The 16,242-nt window shown below is 46.5% G+C and overlaps 1 protein-coding gene across 1 annotated transcript in view; it reads left to right on the top strand.

Annotated features, from left to right (window-relative positions):
• LOC127583901 (protein unc-13 homolog B-like) overlaps window positions 1-16,242 on the top strand; it is a 77,498-nt gene that overhangs the window by 13,596 nt on the left and 47,660 nt on the right. The window contains exon 2 of the mRNA XM_052040291.1: window positions 10,804-10,833. Within this exon, the coding sequence (XP_051896251.1) occupies window positions 10,804-10,833 (30 nt within the window). The remainder of the gene's footprint in view (window positions 1-10,803; window positions 10,834-16,242) is intronic.

The raw sequence follows: 16,242 nt of genomic DNA, 5'->3' as shown, positions 1-16,242 counted from the left end.
AATGCCAACTTTCAAAAAAATTTAAAGATGAATACTGCTGATCTATCTTTAGTCATCAAGGTAGTGGAGTCAGACACTAAAAACATTGCAATGTATTTAAATATTAACTCTTAGTTTTTGATTGGATACATATCCTATATCTGCGGTTATAGCATCAAAGGGCCCAGTTGAGATTTTAAAAGGATGTATCTGAGGAATTCCAAAGTTGCTTTCCTTCAAAATTACTGTTTTGAAATATTCTAAAGTTCCTAAAACAAACTATTAAAACTGAATGCATCGCAATAACATTGCAGCATTACAAACCTTATTTCCACGCTTGCTTTCTGTTAAATGAAATTTGTGCTAATTCATTCATTTGTTTATTTAAGATTTATGGAGGGAGAGTGTTGATGTATCGTGAGAAAGGGAATGCATTGTAAGTAGCTAAGTGCATCTTATCTTAATTAAGGAGAGATGCAATGAATAAATATTCCAGTTACCGTGTTTGAAAATGCCTTTTCAAAGAACACAGAAACAATAATATGTAACAAAAAAGAAAATGAATCAGCAGCCATGGTATATGATTGATTTAAACTGGTGTGCTATTGGACAACAGTGCAGTGCATTTCATATTTAAGAAAACTAAGATTATAAAACTAGAGACAATCCCTTCTATATGTTGAGACTGGTCATCTTTGACTGTACTTAATTGTGACTGGAACAGATGGATGTCTCTGGCAGAGTGTTGAGAGGAGAGAAGGTGGGTGGGGGCAAGGTTGCAGTTTTGTCCAAAGAAAGAATTCAAATTTAATTAGAAACCCAGTAGTTAGATATACTGGTGAACCCTTGCAAGGCACCAGGCCCTGGTGTACCTGGGCAGGTACTGAAAACATGTGCTGATCAACTGGCTGGAGTGTTGAAGGACATCTTCAACCTCACTGCTGTGGTCTGAGGTTCCCACGTGCTTCATAAGGGCAGCAAACATACTAGTGCCCAAGAAGAGCAGGGTGAGCTGCCTCAGTGATTGTTGCCTGGTAGCACTCACAACTACCATAATGAAGTGCTTCAAGAGGTTGGTTATGGCTAGAATTAACTCCTGCCTGAGCAAGGACCTGGACCTACTCAACTTGCCTACTGCCACAACAAGTCTACAGCAGACACAATCTCACTGGCTCTCCACTCTACTTTGGCGCACCTAGACAACTGCAGAATATACTTCAGGCTGCTGTCAGGCTACAGCTTGGCATTTAACACAATCATCCCCTTATTACTAATTACCAAGCTTCAAAACCTGGGCCTCTGTACCTCCTGATGCAACTGGATCCTCGACTTCCTTAGCAGGAGACCACAGTGTCGTCTATAAATCTACTACAAATTACAAAAACAAATAAACAGTGCAAAAAAAAAAGGAATGACGAGATAGTGTTCATGGACTGTTCAGAAATCTGATGGTGGAGGGGAAGAAACAGTTTCTGAATCATTTGAGTGCGAGTCTTCTGGCTCCTATACCTCCTCCCTGATGGTAATAACAAGAAGAGGGCATGTCCCAGATAGTGAGGGTGCAACAGATAGTGTGGATCGGTAATAACATCTCATCTCACTGGCAATCAACACAGGTGCACCTAATGGATACGTGCTTAGCCCACTGCTCTACTCTCTACACATGACTGTGGCTAAGCACAGCTCAAATGCCATCTATAAATTCTCCAATGACAACACTGCTGTTGGTTGACAACACTGCTGTTGGTAGAATCTCAGATGGCAGCAAGGAGGCGTACAGGAGTGAGAGCAGCTGGTTGAGTGGTGTCACAACAACAACCTCGCAGTCAACGTCAGCAAGACCAAGGAATTGATTATGGATTTCAGGAAGCAGAAGTGGGGAGAACACAGCACTCCTCATTGAGGGGTCAGGGGTGGAAAGGGTGAGCAGCTTCAAGTTCCTGGGCATCAGCATCTCGAAGGATCTATCCTGGGCCCATTATATTGATGCAATCATGAAGAAGCCGTACCAGCGGCTCCACTTCGTTAGGAGTTTGAGGAGATTTGGTATGTTACCAAAGACTCTTGCAAATTTCTATAGATTTGTGGTGGAGAGCATTCTGACTGCTTGCATCACAGCCTGGTACGGAGGCTCCAGTGTGCAGATCGCAAGAAGATGTGGAGGGTTGTAGACTCAGCCATAGAACCATACAGCACAAAACAGGCCCTTTGGCCCACCATGTTGTGCCGTCCATCAGACCACCCTCACACTACCTAACCCCTTCCTCCCGCATATCCCTCTATCTCACGTTCCTCCATATGCCTATCCAACAAGCTCTTGAACCTGTTCAATGTATCTGCCTCCACCACCACCCCAGGCAGTGCATTCCATGCACCAACCACTCTTTGGGTGAAAAACCTCCCTCTGACATCTCCCCTGAACCTCCCACCCATAAAGCCATGACCTCTCGTCTTGAGCATTGGTGCCCTGGGAAGGAGGCGCTGACTGTCTACTCTATCTATTCCATCACAGGCACAACCCGACCCGCCATTGAGGGGATCTTCAAGAGGTGATGCCTTAAGAAGGTGGCATCTATCACTAAGGACCCTCACTATCCAGGACGTGCCCTCTTCTCATTATTACCATCAGGGAGGAGGTATAGGAGCCAGGAGACTCGCACTCAAATGATACAGAAACGGCTTCTTCCCCTCCACCATCAGATTCCTGAACCGTCCATGAACACTACCTTGTCATTAGTTTTTGTTTGCATTATTTATTTGTTTTTGTAATTTATAGTAATTTCATGTCTTTGCACTGTACTGCTGTCACAAAACAACAAATTTCATGTCATCAAAGTCAGAAATAATAAATCTGGTTCTGGTGTGATACATGGATATCACAACATCATTGCAAATGGAGTAACACTCAATGATGCAAGTTAAGAATTGATTAGTTTACATACACAGCTTAGTATCATAATAGCCACAGAGAACCCTTGCAAAAAATTAATGGTTATCCATTTTAAATTATGGAGGTCAGGTTACTAAGATTTGCATTGAATTAAATATAGAAACGTGAACCCTGGCAATGTAAACCAAGTTCAAAGCTTGGAGTGAGGCCTGAGCTCATAATATTCCAGTAACCAGGAATGTTACCAAATGAGCAAGATCCCAGAATCAGCTGGGTTTACCAGTCATTCAGAAAATTGTTAGGACCAAGGGTAGAAGTGCATGAATGATGTGATTGCCATTTGAGTGCTCAGTGCGTGTTAAAAGGCGTATCACTTGATAGAGTGTATTTGGATTTTATGAAGATTTTTGATAAGGTCCCATGCAGCTGATTAGTCTGCTAGGTTAAAACACATGGAATTCAGGGGGAAAGCACTAACGTAGATTGAGAATTTGTTATTGAACAGAAATCAAAGAGTGGGAATAAGTGATTTATTCTCAGGTTGACAGGCTCTGACTAATCAGGTACCACAGGGATCAGTGCTTGGGCCCCAGTCATTCACTGTCCAGATCAACAATTTCTGAGGGGATCAAGCATCATATTTCCAAGTTTGATGATGAAAGACGAGATGGGATTTTGAGTTCACAGAAGGATGTAGTAGAGGGGTTTGTTGGGGGAGGTGAAGGAGGGGGAAGCATATGGACAAGTTGAGTGAGTGGGTGAAAATGTGGCAAATGGAATATAACAATGTTTTTCTTACCTAAGGAAGGATGCATTTGCATTAGAGGGAACGTAGTGAATATTCACCATACAGATTTGCTGTACAAGGAGAGATTAAATAGTCTAGGCCTGTATTCTGTTAAATTTGGGGAACGAGAGAAGATCTTACTGAAACTTGCAACACTCATAAAGCGGTCAAAGTGTTTGATGAAGGGAGGATGTTTCCCCAGCTGAGAAGTCTAGAATGGGTGGTGCAGTCTCAGAATAAAGGATAGGCTGTTTAGGACTGGAATGAAGTGAAATTTCTTTATGTAGGGAGCAGTGAATCTTTAGAGTTCTTTACCCTGGTGGTCTGTGGAGGCTTAGACAATGAGTTCATGCAAAACAAAGATTGATGTCATGGATAGCAAGGCAGGTTGTCTCATGGTACTGCAGAATATACACACAAAAAGATAGAGGACTCAGTTCAGATGAAGGGTCTCGACCTGAAAAGTTGACTGTCCATTTCACTCCATTGATGTTGCCTGACCCATTGAGTTCCTGCAACTTGTTGTCTGTTGCTCAAGGTTCCTACATCTGTAGTCGTGTATCTCTACCGCAGGATATAGATCAGGTGGAAAGTTGGCAGAGCATTAGCAGACAGAATTTAATCCTGATAAGTATGAAGTAATGCATTTTGGGATGTCACTAGGGGTAGAACATAATTCCATAAGTGATACGATGCTAAGGTATGTTGATGAACCGAGTCCTTGAAGCTCATGTCCGCTGTTCTTTGAAAGTGGCAACGTGGTAGATAGGGTGGTGAAGAAGGCACATGGCATAGAATATCAAAGATGGGACATTATGTTGCAACTTTGCAACATACCAGATAGATTGCACTTGGAGTATGGTGTGCAGTTCTGGTTGCCACACCATAGGAAAAATGCAGTTGCATTGGAGAGAATGCAGAGGAGATTTACCAGGATGTTATAGATTGCTGACCAAGGTGCCCACTAATTTGCCTGCTTTTGGCCCATATCCCTCCAAACTTTCTCTGTCCATATATTTACCCAAATGTCTTTTAAATGTCATTGTCTGGGCAGGCAAGTACTGCCTCAACTACTTTCTCTGGCAGCCCATTCCATATACACATCACCTGCATGAAGAAGTTGCCCCTCAGGTCCCTCTTAAATCATTTTTCTCTCACCTTAAACCTGTGCAATCTAATTCTTGATTCCCTTTCCCTAGGGGAAAAAAATGACCATTGCGTTCACCCTATCCATGCCCCTGATGATTTTATACCCCTCTGTAAGGTCACCCCTAGATTCCAAGGAATAAAGTCCAAGCCTACCCAACCTCTCCCTATAAATCAGGCCCTCAAGCCATAGAACATAAGAGCATAGTACAGGCCCTTCGGTCCACAATGTTGTGCTAACATTTTATCCTGCTCTAAGATCTTTCCTCCCCTCCCCTCCCACATACCCCCCATTTCTCTCATTCATGTGTCTATCCAAGAGTCTCTGAAATGTCCCTAATGTATCTGCCCCCACAACCTCTGCTGGCAGTGCATTCCACGCACCCACTCTTTTAAAAAAAACTTACCCCAAACATCCCCTTTGTATCTTCCTCCAAGCACCTTAAAATTATGTTCCCTCGTGTTAGCCATTGTCGACCTGGGAAAAGGTCTCCGACTGTCCACTCGATCTATGCCTATTTATCTTGTATACCTCTATTAAGATACCTCTATTAAGTCACCTCTCATCCTCCTCCTCTCCAAAGAGGTAAGCCCTAGCTCACTCAACCTATCCTCATAAGACATGTTCTCCAATCCAGGCAGCATCCTGGTAAATCTCCTCTGCACCCTCTCTAAAGCTTGCACATCCTTCCTGTAATGAGGCGACCAGAACTGAACACAAGACTCCAAGTGTGGTCGAACCAGAGTTCTACAGAGCTGCAACTTTACCTCATGGCTCTTTACCTTGCCTGTCAGTCACCACACTGCTGTTATTCTTTCTTATTAAAAGCTGAAACTGCTGTGACCAATATTGAGCTGACGTAGCGGCTAGCAACACACTATGAAATGAAGACACAGAGTTGCTGGTTTCAAAATCAGAGGTTGAATGCAGACCCGGGGTGCAGTGCGCCTTTAATAGCTGAAAACTTCCCGCGCTGACATCACGCGCGGGTCACCTGACCTTCCCGTGCGCGGGCTTTCCCAGCCCAACGCTGGGGAAGAAGGAGGGCCCCGCGCCATCTTGGATCGGGGCCTCTGGCAATGTCGGGAGCCGGTTCGAATGCTGGTGCGGTGAGTCACTACATACCGCACCCCCACCCCACCCCGAACCAGCAATACTGTCGCGAAAACCAGAATGAAATATCTATGACTTGGGTGGCCTGCCCCGGCGCCGCGCTCACTGTACCACTATGGGTTGGTCCGAGTCTAAATGAGCCGGCTTCAGCCGGTCAACCGTAAACATCTCCTCGCGCCCCCCAGTGTCCAGCACGAACATAGATCCATCGTTCCTGACGACCCGGAATGGCCCTTCGTACGGCCGTTGCAGCGATAATCAGTGCACGCCCCTCCTGACAAAGACAAACTTACAGTCTTGGAGGGAAGTCGGCATGTGGGCCGGGACCTTTTCGTGTCGCGAGGTGGGAATTGAGGCCAGGCTTCCAAGCCGCTCGCGCAGCCGGTCGAGTGCCACGGTAGGTCCTTCCTCTGGCCCCCGAAGGGCTGGTAGGAACTCGCCTGGGACGACTAAGGGCGTTCCGTAGACCATCTCTGCGGATGAGGCATGCAGGTCCTCTTTTGGCGCGGTGCATATCCCCAGCAGGACCCAGGGGAGTTTGTCTACCCAGTTGGGCCACTTAAGGCGGGCCATGAGTGCTGACTTCAGGTGGCGATGGAACCTCTCCACCAGCCCATTGGATTGTGGGTGATAGGCGGTGGTGAGGTGGATCCGGGAACCCCACAGTCGGTGACGGCAGACCACAGGCTGGAGGTGAATTGAGCTCCCCTGTCGGAAGTGATATGTGCTGGGATACCGAAACGGGCCACCCAAGTTGACAAAAGGGCCCGTGCGCAGGACTGGGCGGAGGTGTCTGCGAGGGGAATGGCTTCAGGCCAGCGGGTAAAATGGTCGACAATCGTGAGGTGGTACCGTGCTCCTCGGGAGACTGGGAGGGGGCCGACCAGGTTGACATGGATATGGTCGAACCTCCGGCAGGTAGGCTGAAAATCCTGCAGGGGAGCCTTGACGTGCTGCTGTACTTTCGAGGTCTGGCAGTGAGTGCAGGACCGGGCCCATCCGGAAACCTGTTTACGCAGGCCATGCCAGACGAACTTGTCGGACACCATCCAGACATAGTCTGGATGGATGTGTGTGCAAGGCCGTGGATGGCATCAAACACCCGTCTGCGCCAGGCAACTGGGACCTTGAGGTGGGGTCTACCCATGGAGATATCACAGAGCAGGGTACGCTCACTGGGGCCTACCAAAAGGTCTTGCAGTTGCAGGCCCGAGACTGCAGTGCGATAGCTGGGCATCTCCATGTCCGTTCACTGTGCCTCCGCTAAGGCACCGAAATCCACCCCCTGGGACAAAACCTGGATGGTGGGCTATGACAGCGCATCCGCGACCACGTTCTCTTTCCCCGACAGATGGAGGACGTCAGTGGTGAACTCGGAGATGTACGACAAGTGCCACTGTTGCCGTGCAGACCAGGGATCTGAGACCTTGTGGAAGGCGAAGGTCAACGGCTTGTGGTCGGTGAAAGCAGTAAACGGCCTGCCCTCCGAGAGGTAACGGAAGTGTCTGATGGCCAGGTACAACGCCAACAGCTCGCGGTCGAAGGCGCTATATTTGAGCTCTGGTGGCCGAAGGTGCCTGCTGAAGAACGCCAGCGGTTGCCAACGCCCTTCGATAAGTTGTTCCAGCATGCCTCCGACCGCTGTGCTGGAGGCGTCGACCGTGAGGGCAGTCGGGACGTCTGTGCGCGAATGCACCAACATGACCGCATCCGCCAAGGCCTGCTTGGTTTCAACGAACGCGGTGTGAGCCTCTTCCGACCAAACAATGTCTTTGCTTCCGCCTGACAGGAGAGCAAACAACGGGCGCATGATGCAGGCCGCGGATGGTATGAACCGGTGATAAAAGTTTACCATACTGAGGAATTCCTGCAGACCCTTGATGGAGGTGGGTCGGGCGAAATGGCGGATGGCATCGACCTTCGCAGGCAGGGCGTGGCGCCGTGTTCGTCGATCCGATGACCCAGGAAATCGATTGTCTCCAGCCCAAATTGGCATTTGGCTGGGTTGACGGTCAGGCCAAAATCCCTCAGGCGAGAAAAGAGTTGGCGGGTGTGCGTGAAATGTACCTGGCGGCTGTTGCTGGCGATCAAGATGTCATCAAGGTTTATGAAGGCAAAGTCAAGGTTGTGCCAGGCCGCGTCCATGAGTCATTGGAAGGACTGAGCAGCATTCTTGAGACCAAAGGGCATCCAGACGAATTCAAAGAGGCCGAAAGGTGTGATCAGCGCCGTCTTCGGAATGTCGTCCGGGTGCACCAGGATCTGGTGATACCCGCGGACGAGGTCGACCTTGGAAAAAATGGACTGCCCATGTAGGTTGGCAGCAAAGTCCTGAATGTGTGGCACGGGATACCGGTCCGGGGTAGTAATGTCATTGAGGCGTCAGTAATCGCCGCAGGGCTGCCAGCCTCCGGCTGCCTTGGGGACCATGTGTAGCGGAGAGGCCCATGGGCTGTCCGACTTGCGGATGATCCCCAGCTCCTCCATTTTTTTGAATTCCTCCTTCACGAGGCAGAGCTTGTCTGGGGGTAGCTGCCGGGCGCGGAGGGGCGGGCCCTGGGTGGGGATGTGATGCTGGATGCCGTGCTTGGGCAAGGTGGTGGAGAACTGGGACGTTAGTACGGACGGGAACTCTGCCAGGACCCTGGCAAACTCGTTGGTTGACGTGGTGACTGAGTCGAGGTGTGGGGCCGGCAGCTTGGCCACACCCAATGAGAACATTTGGAAGGTCCTGGCATGTACCAAACGCTTACCCCGCAGGTCAACCAGCAGACTGTTGGCGCGAAGGAAGTCTGCCCAAGGAGTGGTTGCGCGACGGTGGCCATGATGAACCTCCAAGTAAAGTTGCAGGTGCCGAACTGGAGGTGTACCAACCGGGTGCCAAAGGTCCGAGTGGCGCTGCTGTTGGCGGCTCTGAGGGCGGGTCCTGGTGTGCAGTTGCGAGTCTTGCGGCCAGTGGGAGGCACGACGCTGACCTCGGCTCCAGTGTCCACTAGGAACCGACGTCCGGAACGCCTGTCCCACACATGCAAGAGGCTATCCGGGTGGCTAGCCGCCGTAGCCGTCAGCGGCGGCTGGCTCTGGCGTTTCCTGGAAACCTGCATGGTGGCCAGCCTGCTGGGCTGCTGGGTACGTGGTGTGGCAACGCGCTTGACAGACGCCCCGCTCTCCTTTCTGGCCTGCCAAAGGACATCTGCCCGGGCAGCCACCTTCCGGGGTTCGCTGAAATCGGCATCCGCCAGGAGCAGGTGGATGTCGTTAGGTAACTGCTCCAGGAAGATCTGCTCAAACAGCAGGCAGGGTTTATGCTCGTCTGCCAGGGCCAACATCTCATTCATGAGCGCGGAGGGGGGTCTGTCGCCCAACCCATCGCGGTGAAGTAGGCGGGAGGCCCGTTCGCATCGGGAGAGGCCGAAAGTCTCGAGAAGGAGGGTCTTGAACTTATCGTACTTCTCCTCCGGGGGCGCCTGGATGAAATCCTCGACCTGGGCGGCGGTGTCTTGATCGAGGGCGCCCACCACGTAATAGTACTTGGTGTCGTCCCTGGTGATCCAGCGAACCTGGAACTGGGCCTCGGCCTGGTTGAACCAGACACGGGGCCGGAGGGTCCAGAAGGTGGGCAGTTGAAGGGCTACTGCTTGTACCTCTTGCTGTGCAGACATCGTGGGTCCAAAAACGTTTGGGCCCGTCGGGGTCACCAATGTAGCGGCTAGCTACACAGTATGAAATGAAGACACAGTCACTGGTTTCAAAATCAGAGGTCGAATGCAGACCCGGGGCGCAGTGCGCTTTTTATAGCTGAAAACTTCCTGCGCTACAGTTCCCGCACTGACGTCATGTGCGGGTCACCTGACCTTCCCGCGCGCGGGCTTTCCCAGCCCAACACGGGGGAAGAAGGAGGGCCCCACGCCATCTTGGATCAGGGCCTCCGATGACGTCGCGATGTCGGGAGTCGGTTTGAATGCCGGTGCTGTGAGTTGCTACACTGAGAAATTTTAGAACATCACTATTGTACAAGTTATTATGGATCTGTGCTTTAAATGAGATGTTTGAAAAGTATAATGCTGATTTTTTTTCTCTCTCACTGATTCCACTTTGTTTTTGCATCTTTTAAGATGATGTTGACCTCTGGTCTGCTTAGATTTCTTTGAGTTAAATGACTTGGTCTATGTATCATTACTGACAGGCTGTATGGAAAGGAAATATTAAGGTCAACTCACGCAGACATGAGGATTGAATAGTGAAATCAGGAGAATTAGACTTATTTGTATCTTATTTGGTTATTTGTTTCTCATTTGATGGTGTATTAAAACGACCAAATCTGTGTGCTCAGTAGTTTTTAAGAGTGACCTCGAGATATTGTTAGGTGAACCATATTGGTTCTGGGCTTCTTTCATGATATTGAAAGGAAATGACAGGATGGTCATTGTCCTATGGACTTGTCTTTTTGACTTGATAACATCAATAATCCATTTCGCCTTTTCTTTTGTCTTTTGTCTAAATTCAGCTATTGTAATTTCTTTTATTCAGAATTGGCATTTTAAAATATCTGACAGATTACTGGAGTATCTTTTACAATTTTGTAATGCTTGAAGCCAACTGAAAATGGACTTTGTATGTGATGTCCCATGCTAGCATCAGTATAAAAAGATCAAATGATATGTTTGAAACTGGTTAAACTCTCTCTCAATTCCATTCTAATTTAATAAAAAAGTATACTGATTTTGTAAATTCTTTTGATCTTATTAATATGCAACTCGTACCTAAATCCCGGTGGAAAACTATGACTAACTGAATGTGTAGCCATTTGTTTTCATTAGAATGAATAAATCACCATGCATGTTCAGTGTGTTAAGCTCACTAACAGTTTTGTTTACTTTTGTCTAGTTAAACGAGGAAAACTGCATGGACCATCAGGTAAGATGTTTGCTTTTCCCATCTTTCTCAAGTGTCACTCTGTATTTAAATACAATATATTACCAGCTTCTACAAATAGACTGAATTGTTAACCAAGATTAGTTTAAAGAAAAAACCACTGACATGCTGGAAGCTAAGGCTCAGCGAAAAGAGTCTGAATTATTGATGCCAAAAATTAGAGGACAAAAGGATTATGAACGTTCTTGGAAAGCATAAACAGGTGTTACAAAGCACCTTCCATCTTTGCCTCAATTTACCAAACACAAATTTGACAGGAGGCATACAGGCAGTCTTCTTGCTGGTTTTTGCTGGGGTGGCTGTAATCAGTTTCCCTTATTAGCTTTGTTTTTTCACTTGTCCATGTTAGTCTGGTGTTTGAGAAATATCAAATTTAATTTCATTAAATGTGCTGTTTTCAGGATTAGGTTTGCTGCATTGATGAAGCTGAAGGTCTATACTGATAACTTTTTGAGAAATTGGATAGGTCTTTTGTTTAAGATCCATCAGATCTGCTGACTTTTAAGCACTAAACTTTGCGGAAGCCCAGAACTCCCACTCTGTCTGCTCTTGTGAGCTGAAGAAAAAGATGCTGTCTCTTGCCAGTGGAGTTTGGGTGGCTCCCTAATGTTAGCAGTGAATGATGAGGTATGACAAAGATAAATCAGCAACAGTGAATGGTCAGGAAGCCAGCAAGCTGAGAGTTACTGTGACTTTGAATTCCATGGTTAAAGCAGTCTGGCTGACATGTCTGGTTGTATTGGAGATGCTAAGAGGTTAGAAATGTCTAAACACAAAGAATGCAGTCTGAATGTTGGCCCTTTAAACAGCACAATTTTAGGGAAAACCCGGGTCAGTAAAAGCTGGTGTTTGTGTGGGTAAGTTAGAATAATTGTGTGGGTAAGTTAGAATCACACAAACAAAAAATTTGAAGATCACTGCAGGTGAACTTTGCATGTTGCAATAAAAAAAATGTTATTTAAATATTGTGATGAAATGCCAATGCATTTTATTGTCATTTGCTGTTGTGAAAACCTGAGTTCATTGCATTTCCCAATATGAGTCTTAAACCTGTAACGTAAGTGGTCTACTGATTTTAAAACATTCAATATTTAACTGGTGGCATCATACTAAATGCAGCTGTACATCAACATTATTCAGGAAATGATTAATTTTATTTGAAGTATGAACTTCTGTCTTTGGGGAATAAATTATATTGAACATTTGGCTGTGGATGATCCAAGACATGGTTATCCATGAAATGGATTTACATAAAATCATTAATAATAAGTCGCATTGAAACTGGAATGTAATGTATCGTTCATTTATTATCATTTAATTTTGGTCAGCAAAGAATTTACAGATATACAATGATTATTATAAAGCTATATTGTTGAAAATGAGTTGGTTGATTTCTTAATGTTTATCTTAGAATGAACTGCAACTATTTCAAATTCAACTTCGTAGAAAAAAAAGTGTGCTTGTTCAGGATGTGGTATGTTACTATAGGTACCATAAGATAAAATGTATATTTATTACCCTTATTCTTATAGCATTAATACAATCAGTGAAGTTTGTAATGGGAAATGCTGGAACTACATGGCAGCTCAGATAGAATGCATGTATTAGAAAAGTAGAACGGTTTTAAAATTTGGACTATTTTTGTCCTTGAAAAATTCCATTAACTGTTAAAACAGTGGAAGATTGACAGAAAGAATAAAGGTTACCTACTTGTTTCAGTAATATGTTTTTGAAAATGGTATCTTAATGGTGATTTGGTGAACTATACAATCAATCTTGACACAAACATTTTCTGTGCTGCCCTGGTGAATAATATTCAGACTCTCTCAACCTTGCTGATGCACTTTTTAACAAATAAATCATTACTCATCTTTGTACCCAGAGTATCTCTGGATGGGAATAAATATTGGGCATTACCAGTGGTACTCACGTGCTGAAATTACTAAGTTTTTTTTAAAAACAAACAACCTTTTGGGGAAACCTGTAAAGCCAGTCAGGTAGATGTGTTGTGCATACTTGACATTTGTTATGCACTTGTTCTGCACATGTGACATTTCAGTGCTTAACATGTCTTTTGTCATGTTCTAGGGAAGAATTTAATTGTGTAGGTAGACTTTGGTTTTGCTGCCGACCTTCATTCAGACCACTCTTTAGTTCTATGCTACTTCAGCTTTTCTGCTTTCTTTATTGAATTGTCATTGTCTATTTTAGAGTCTGAGTTATATAGCACAGAAACAGGCCCTTCAGCCCAACTTATCCATGTCGACCAAGTTACCTACCTTAGTCCCACTTCCCTGCATTTGGCCCATGTCCTTCTAAACTTTTCCTATACATGATCCTGTCTACATGTCTTTTAACTGTTGTAATTGCATGCTCCTCTAACACTTCCTTTGGTATAACCACCACCTTCTGTGTGGAAAAACTTGCCCCTTGGGCCCATTTTAAATCTTTTCCCTCTCACCTTAAACCTATGCCCTCTAGTTTTAGACTCCCGTACCTTGGGAAAAAGACTGTGACCATCCACCTTATCTATGCCTCTCACGATCTTATAAACCTCTATACGATCACCCCTCCATCTCCTATGCTCCAGGGAAACCACCATCAACCTATCCAGTCTCTCCTTATAACTCAAGACATTCAGTTCTAGCAATGTCCTTGTGCATCTTTTCTGCACCCTTTTCAGTTTAATGACATCCTTCCTATGGCGAGGTGACCAGAACTACACACAATACTCCAAGTGTGGTCTCACTAACAACTTTGTGGAGCTGCATTATGATGTTCCAACTCATGTACTCTGTGCCCTGACCAGTGAAGGCAAGCGTGAAAAATGCCCTTTTCACTACTCTGTCTACCTATGTCCCACTTTTGAGGAACTGTGTACTTGTACCCCGAAGTGTCTGTTCTACAACACCTTTCAGGACCCAGCCCATTTACTGTGCAAGTCTTGCCTTGGCTTAGCTTCACACTTGTCCAAGTTAAATTCCATCTGCCAATTCTTTGGCCCACTTACCAAGTTGATCTAAATCCTGCTGTAATCTTAGAAAACCCTCTTCACTGTCCACTATGCCCCCAATTTTGGTCTCATCCACAAACCTGCTAATCATGTCGCCTACATTCTCATCCAAATCATTAATATAGATAACAAACAACAAAGGACCCAGCACAAATTCCTATGATACACCTCTGGTCACAGGCCTGCAATTTGATACACAATCTCTCTCCCTGTGACCATAGAGGTGTAACAACTGTCCCTACTCCTCCTCCCTCACCATCATCCAGGGCCTTAAACAGACCTTCCAGGTGAGGCAGTCATTCCAGCCTTATTTACTGCATCTGGTGTTCCTGATGTGGCTTCCTCCTGGTGAGACCAGGCACAAACTGAGCGACTGCTTTGCCGAGCACCTGTGCTTTGTCCACCATGGCCGTCTGATGCTTCCGGTTGCTAGCCATTTAATTCCCTTCTCCATTCCCATGCCAATGTGTCTGTCCTTGGCTGCCTCGACTGCCATGGTGAGTCTAAGCATAAAGTAGCGGAACAGCACCCTGCCTGGGTAGTCTGCAACCTGACGGCAGGAACATTGAGTTTTCCAGCTTTCAGTAAATTGCAGTTCTTGCTATACTGACCCCAGCCCCCATCACCCTGTTTCTTTCCCCTTCTCCACCCACTCCGTCTGCCCATCACCCACACACTCCTCACACTGGTTCCCCTCACCTGGATCCACCTATCACTTGCTACCTCTTGCTCCACCCCTTCCCTCCACCATTACTATGTATCCTTCAGTCCAGATGAAGGGTTTTGACCTGAAACGTTGACTGTCCATTTCTCTCCATAGATGCTGTCAGACCTGCTGAGTTCCTTCAACATGTGTGTTGCTCTGCCACCACCCTCTGACTTCATTTTTAATTCTTTCACTTCTTGGCAGTGAGCATGAATCCCGGATGGTATGTTGCCTCCCAGGTGCCAGGGTCCAGGATGTCACTGATTGGGTCCACAGGATTCTTGAGCGGGAGGGACAGCAGCCAGAAGTTGTGGTCCATGTTGGCACCAATGACATAGGTAGGAAGGGGGATGAGGTCCTGAAGAGTGAGTTCAGGGAGCTAGGCAGAAAATTGAGGAACAGGACCTCAAGGGTAGCAATCTCGGGATTGCTGCCAGTGCCACGTGATAGTGAAGGCAGGAATAGGAGGAGGTGGCAGATAAATGCGTGGCTGAGAAGCTGGTGCAGGAGGGAGGGTTTTAGATTTCTGGATCATTGGGATCTCTTCTCAGGAAGGTGGGACCTGTACAGAGAGGACGGGTTACACCCGAACCAGAAGGGGGCCAATATCCTTGCGGCAAGATTTACTAGGGTGGTTCGGGAGGGTTTAAACTAGTTTGTGAGGGGGAAGGGAACCGGAGGAGTAGGTCAGAGGAAGAAGGGGATGGGGAAAAGTTAGATCAAACAGGTAGAGAGGCTTTGGGGAAGGAGAAGCAGAATATAGGCTATAAAAGTAGTAAGGTAGATGGACTGAAGTGTGTTTACTTAAATGCAAGAAGTGTCAGGAATAAGAGGGATGAACTGAGGGCTTGGATAAGTATGGGGGACTATGATATCGTGGCTATTACTGAGACGTGTCTGACGTCAGGAGAGGAGTGGATATTGAATATTCCTGGTTTTCGGTGTTTTAAGAGGGATAGGGAAGGGGGGAGAAGAGGAGGAGGGGTGGCGATACTGGTCAGGGACACTGTTACGGCTGTGGAAAAGATGGATGTTGTAGAAGGATCATCTCTAGAGTCCGTATGGGTGGAATTAAGGAACAAAAAAGGAGCAGTTACTCTACTAGGAGTATTCTATAGGCCCCCCGGTAGCAGTAGAGATATAGAGGAGCAGATTGGCAGGTAGTGCTTGGAGAGAAGCAGAAATAACAGGGTTGTTATAATGGGAGACTTCAACTTCCCAAATATAGACTGGAACCTGCTTAGTGCCAAAGGTTCAGATGGGACGGAATTTGTTAAATGTGTCCAGGAGGGATTCCTGACGCAGTATGTCGACAGGCCGACTAGAGGGAATGTCATGTTAGATCTAGTTTTAGGAAATGAACCGGGACAGGTGAAGGATCTATTGGTGGGTGAGCATTTGGGGGACAGTGACCATTGCTCCATAACCTTTAAAATTGTCATGGACAGGGACAGGTGCAGAGAGGATAAGAGGATTTTTAATTGGGGAAGGGCGAACTATGAGGCTATAAGGAGAGAACTTGGGAGTGTAAATTGGGATGTCTTTTTTGAAGGAAAATGTACCATGGAGATGTGGTCGATGTTCAGGGATCTTATGCAGGATGTTAGGGATAAATATGTCCCGGTGAGGCAGAGAAGGAATGGCAGGGTGAAGGAACCATGGGTGACGAGAG

This window comes from Pristis pectinata, chromosome 28, assembly GCF_009764475.1.
Source record: "Pristis pectinata isolate sPriPec2 chromosome 28, sPriPec2.1.pri, whole genome shotgun sequence".
Taxonomy (NCBI): Eukaryota; Metazoa; Chordata; class Chondrichthyes; order Rhinopristiformes; family Pristidae; genus Pristis; species Pristis pectinata.
The sequence above is the reverse complement of the archived record's forward strand: the minus strand, read 5'-3'. Positions and strand labels throughout refer to the sequence as shown.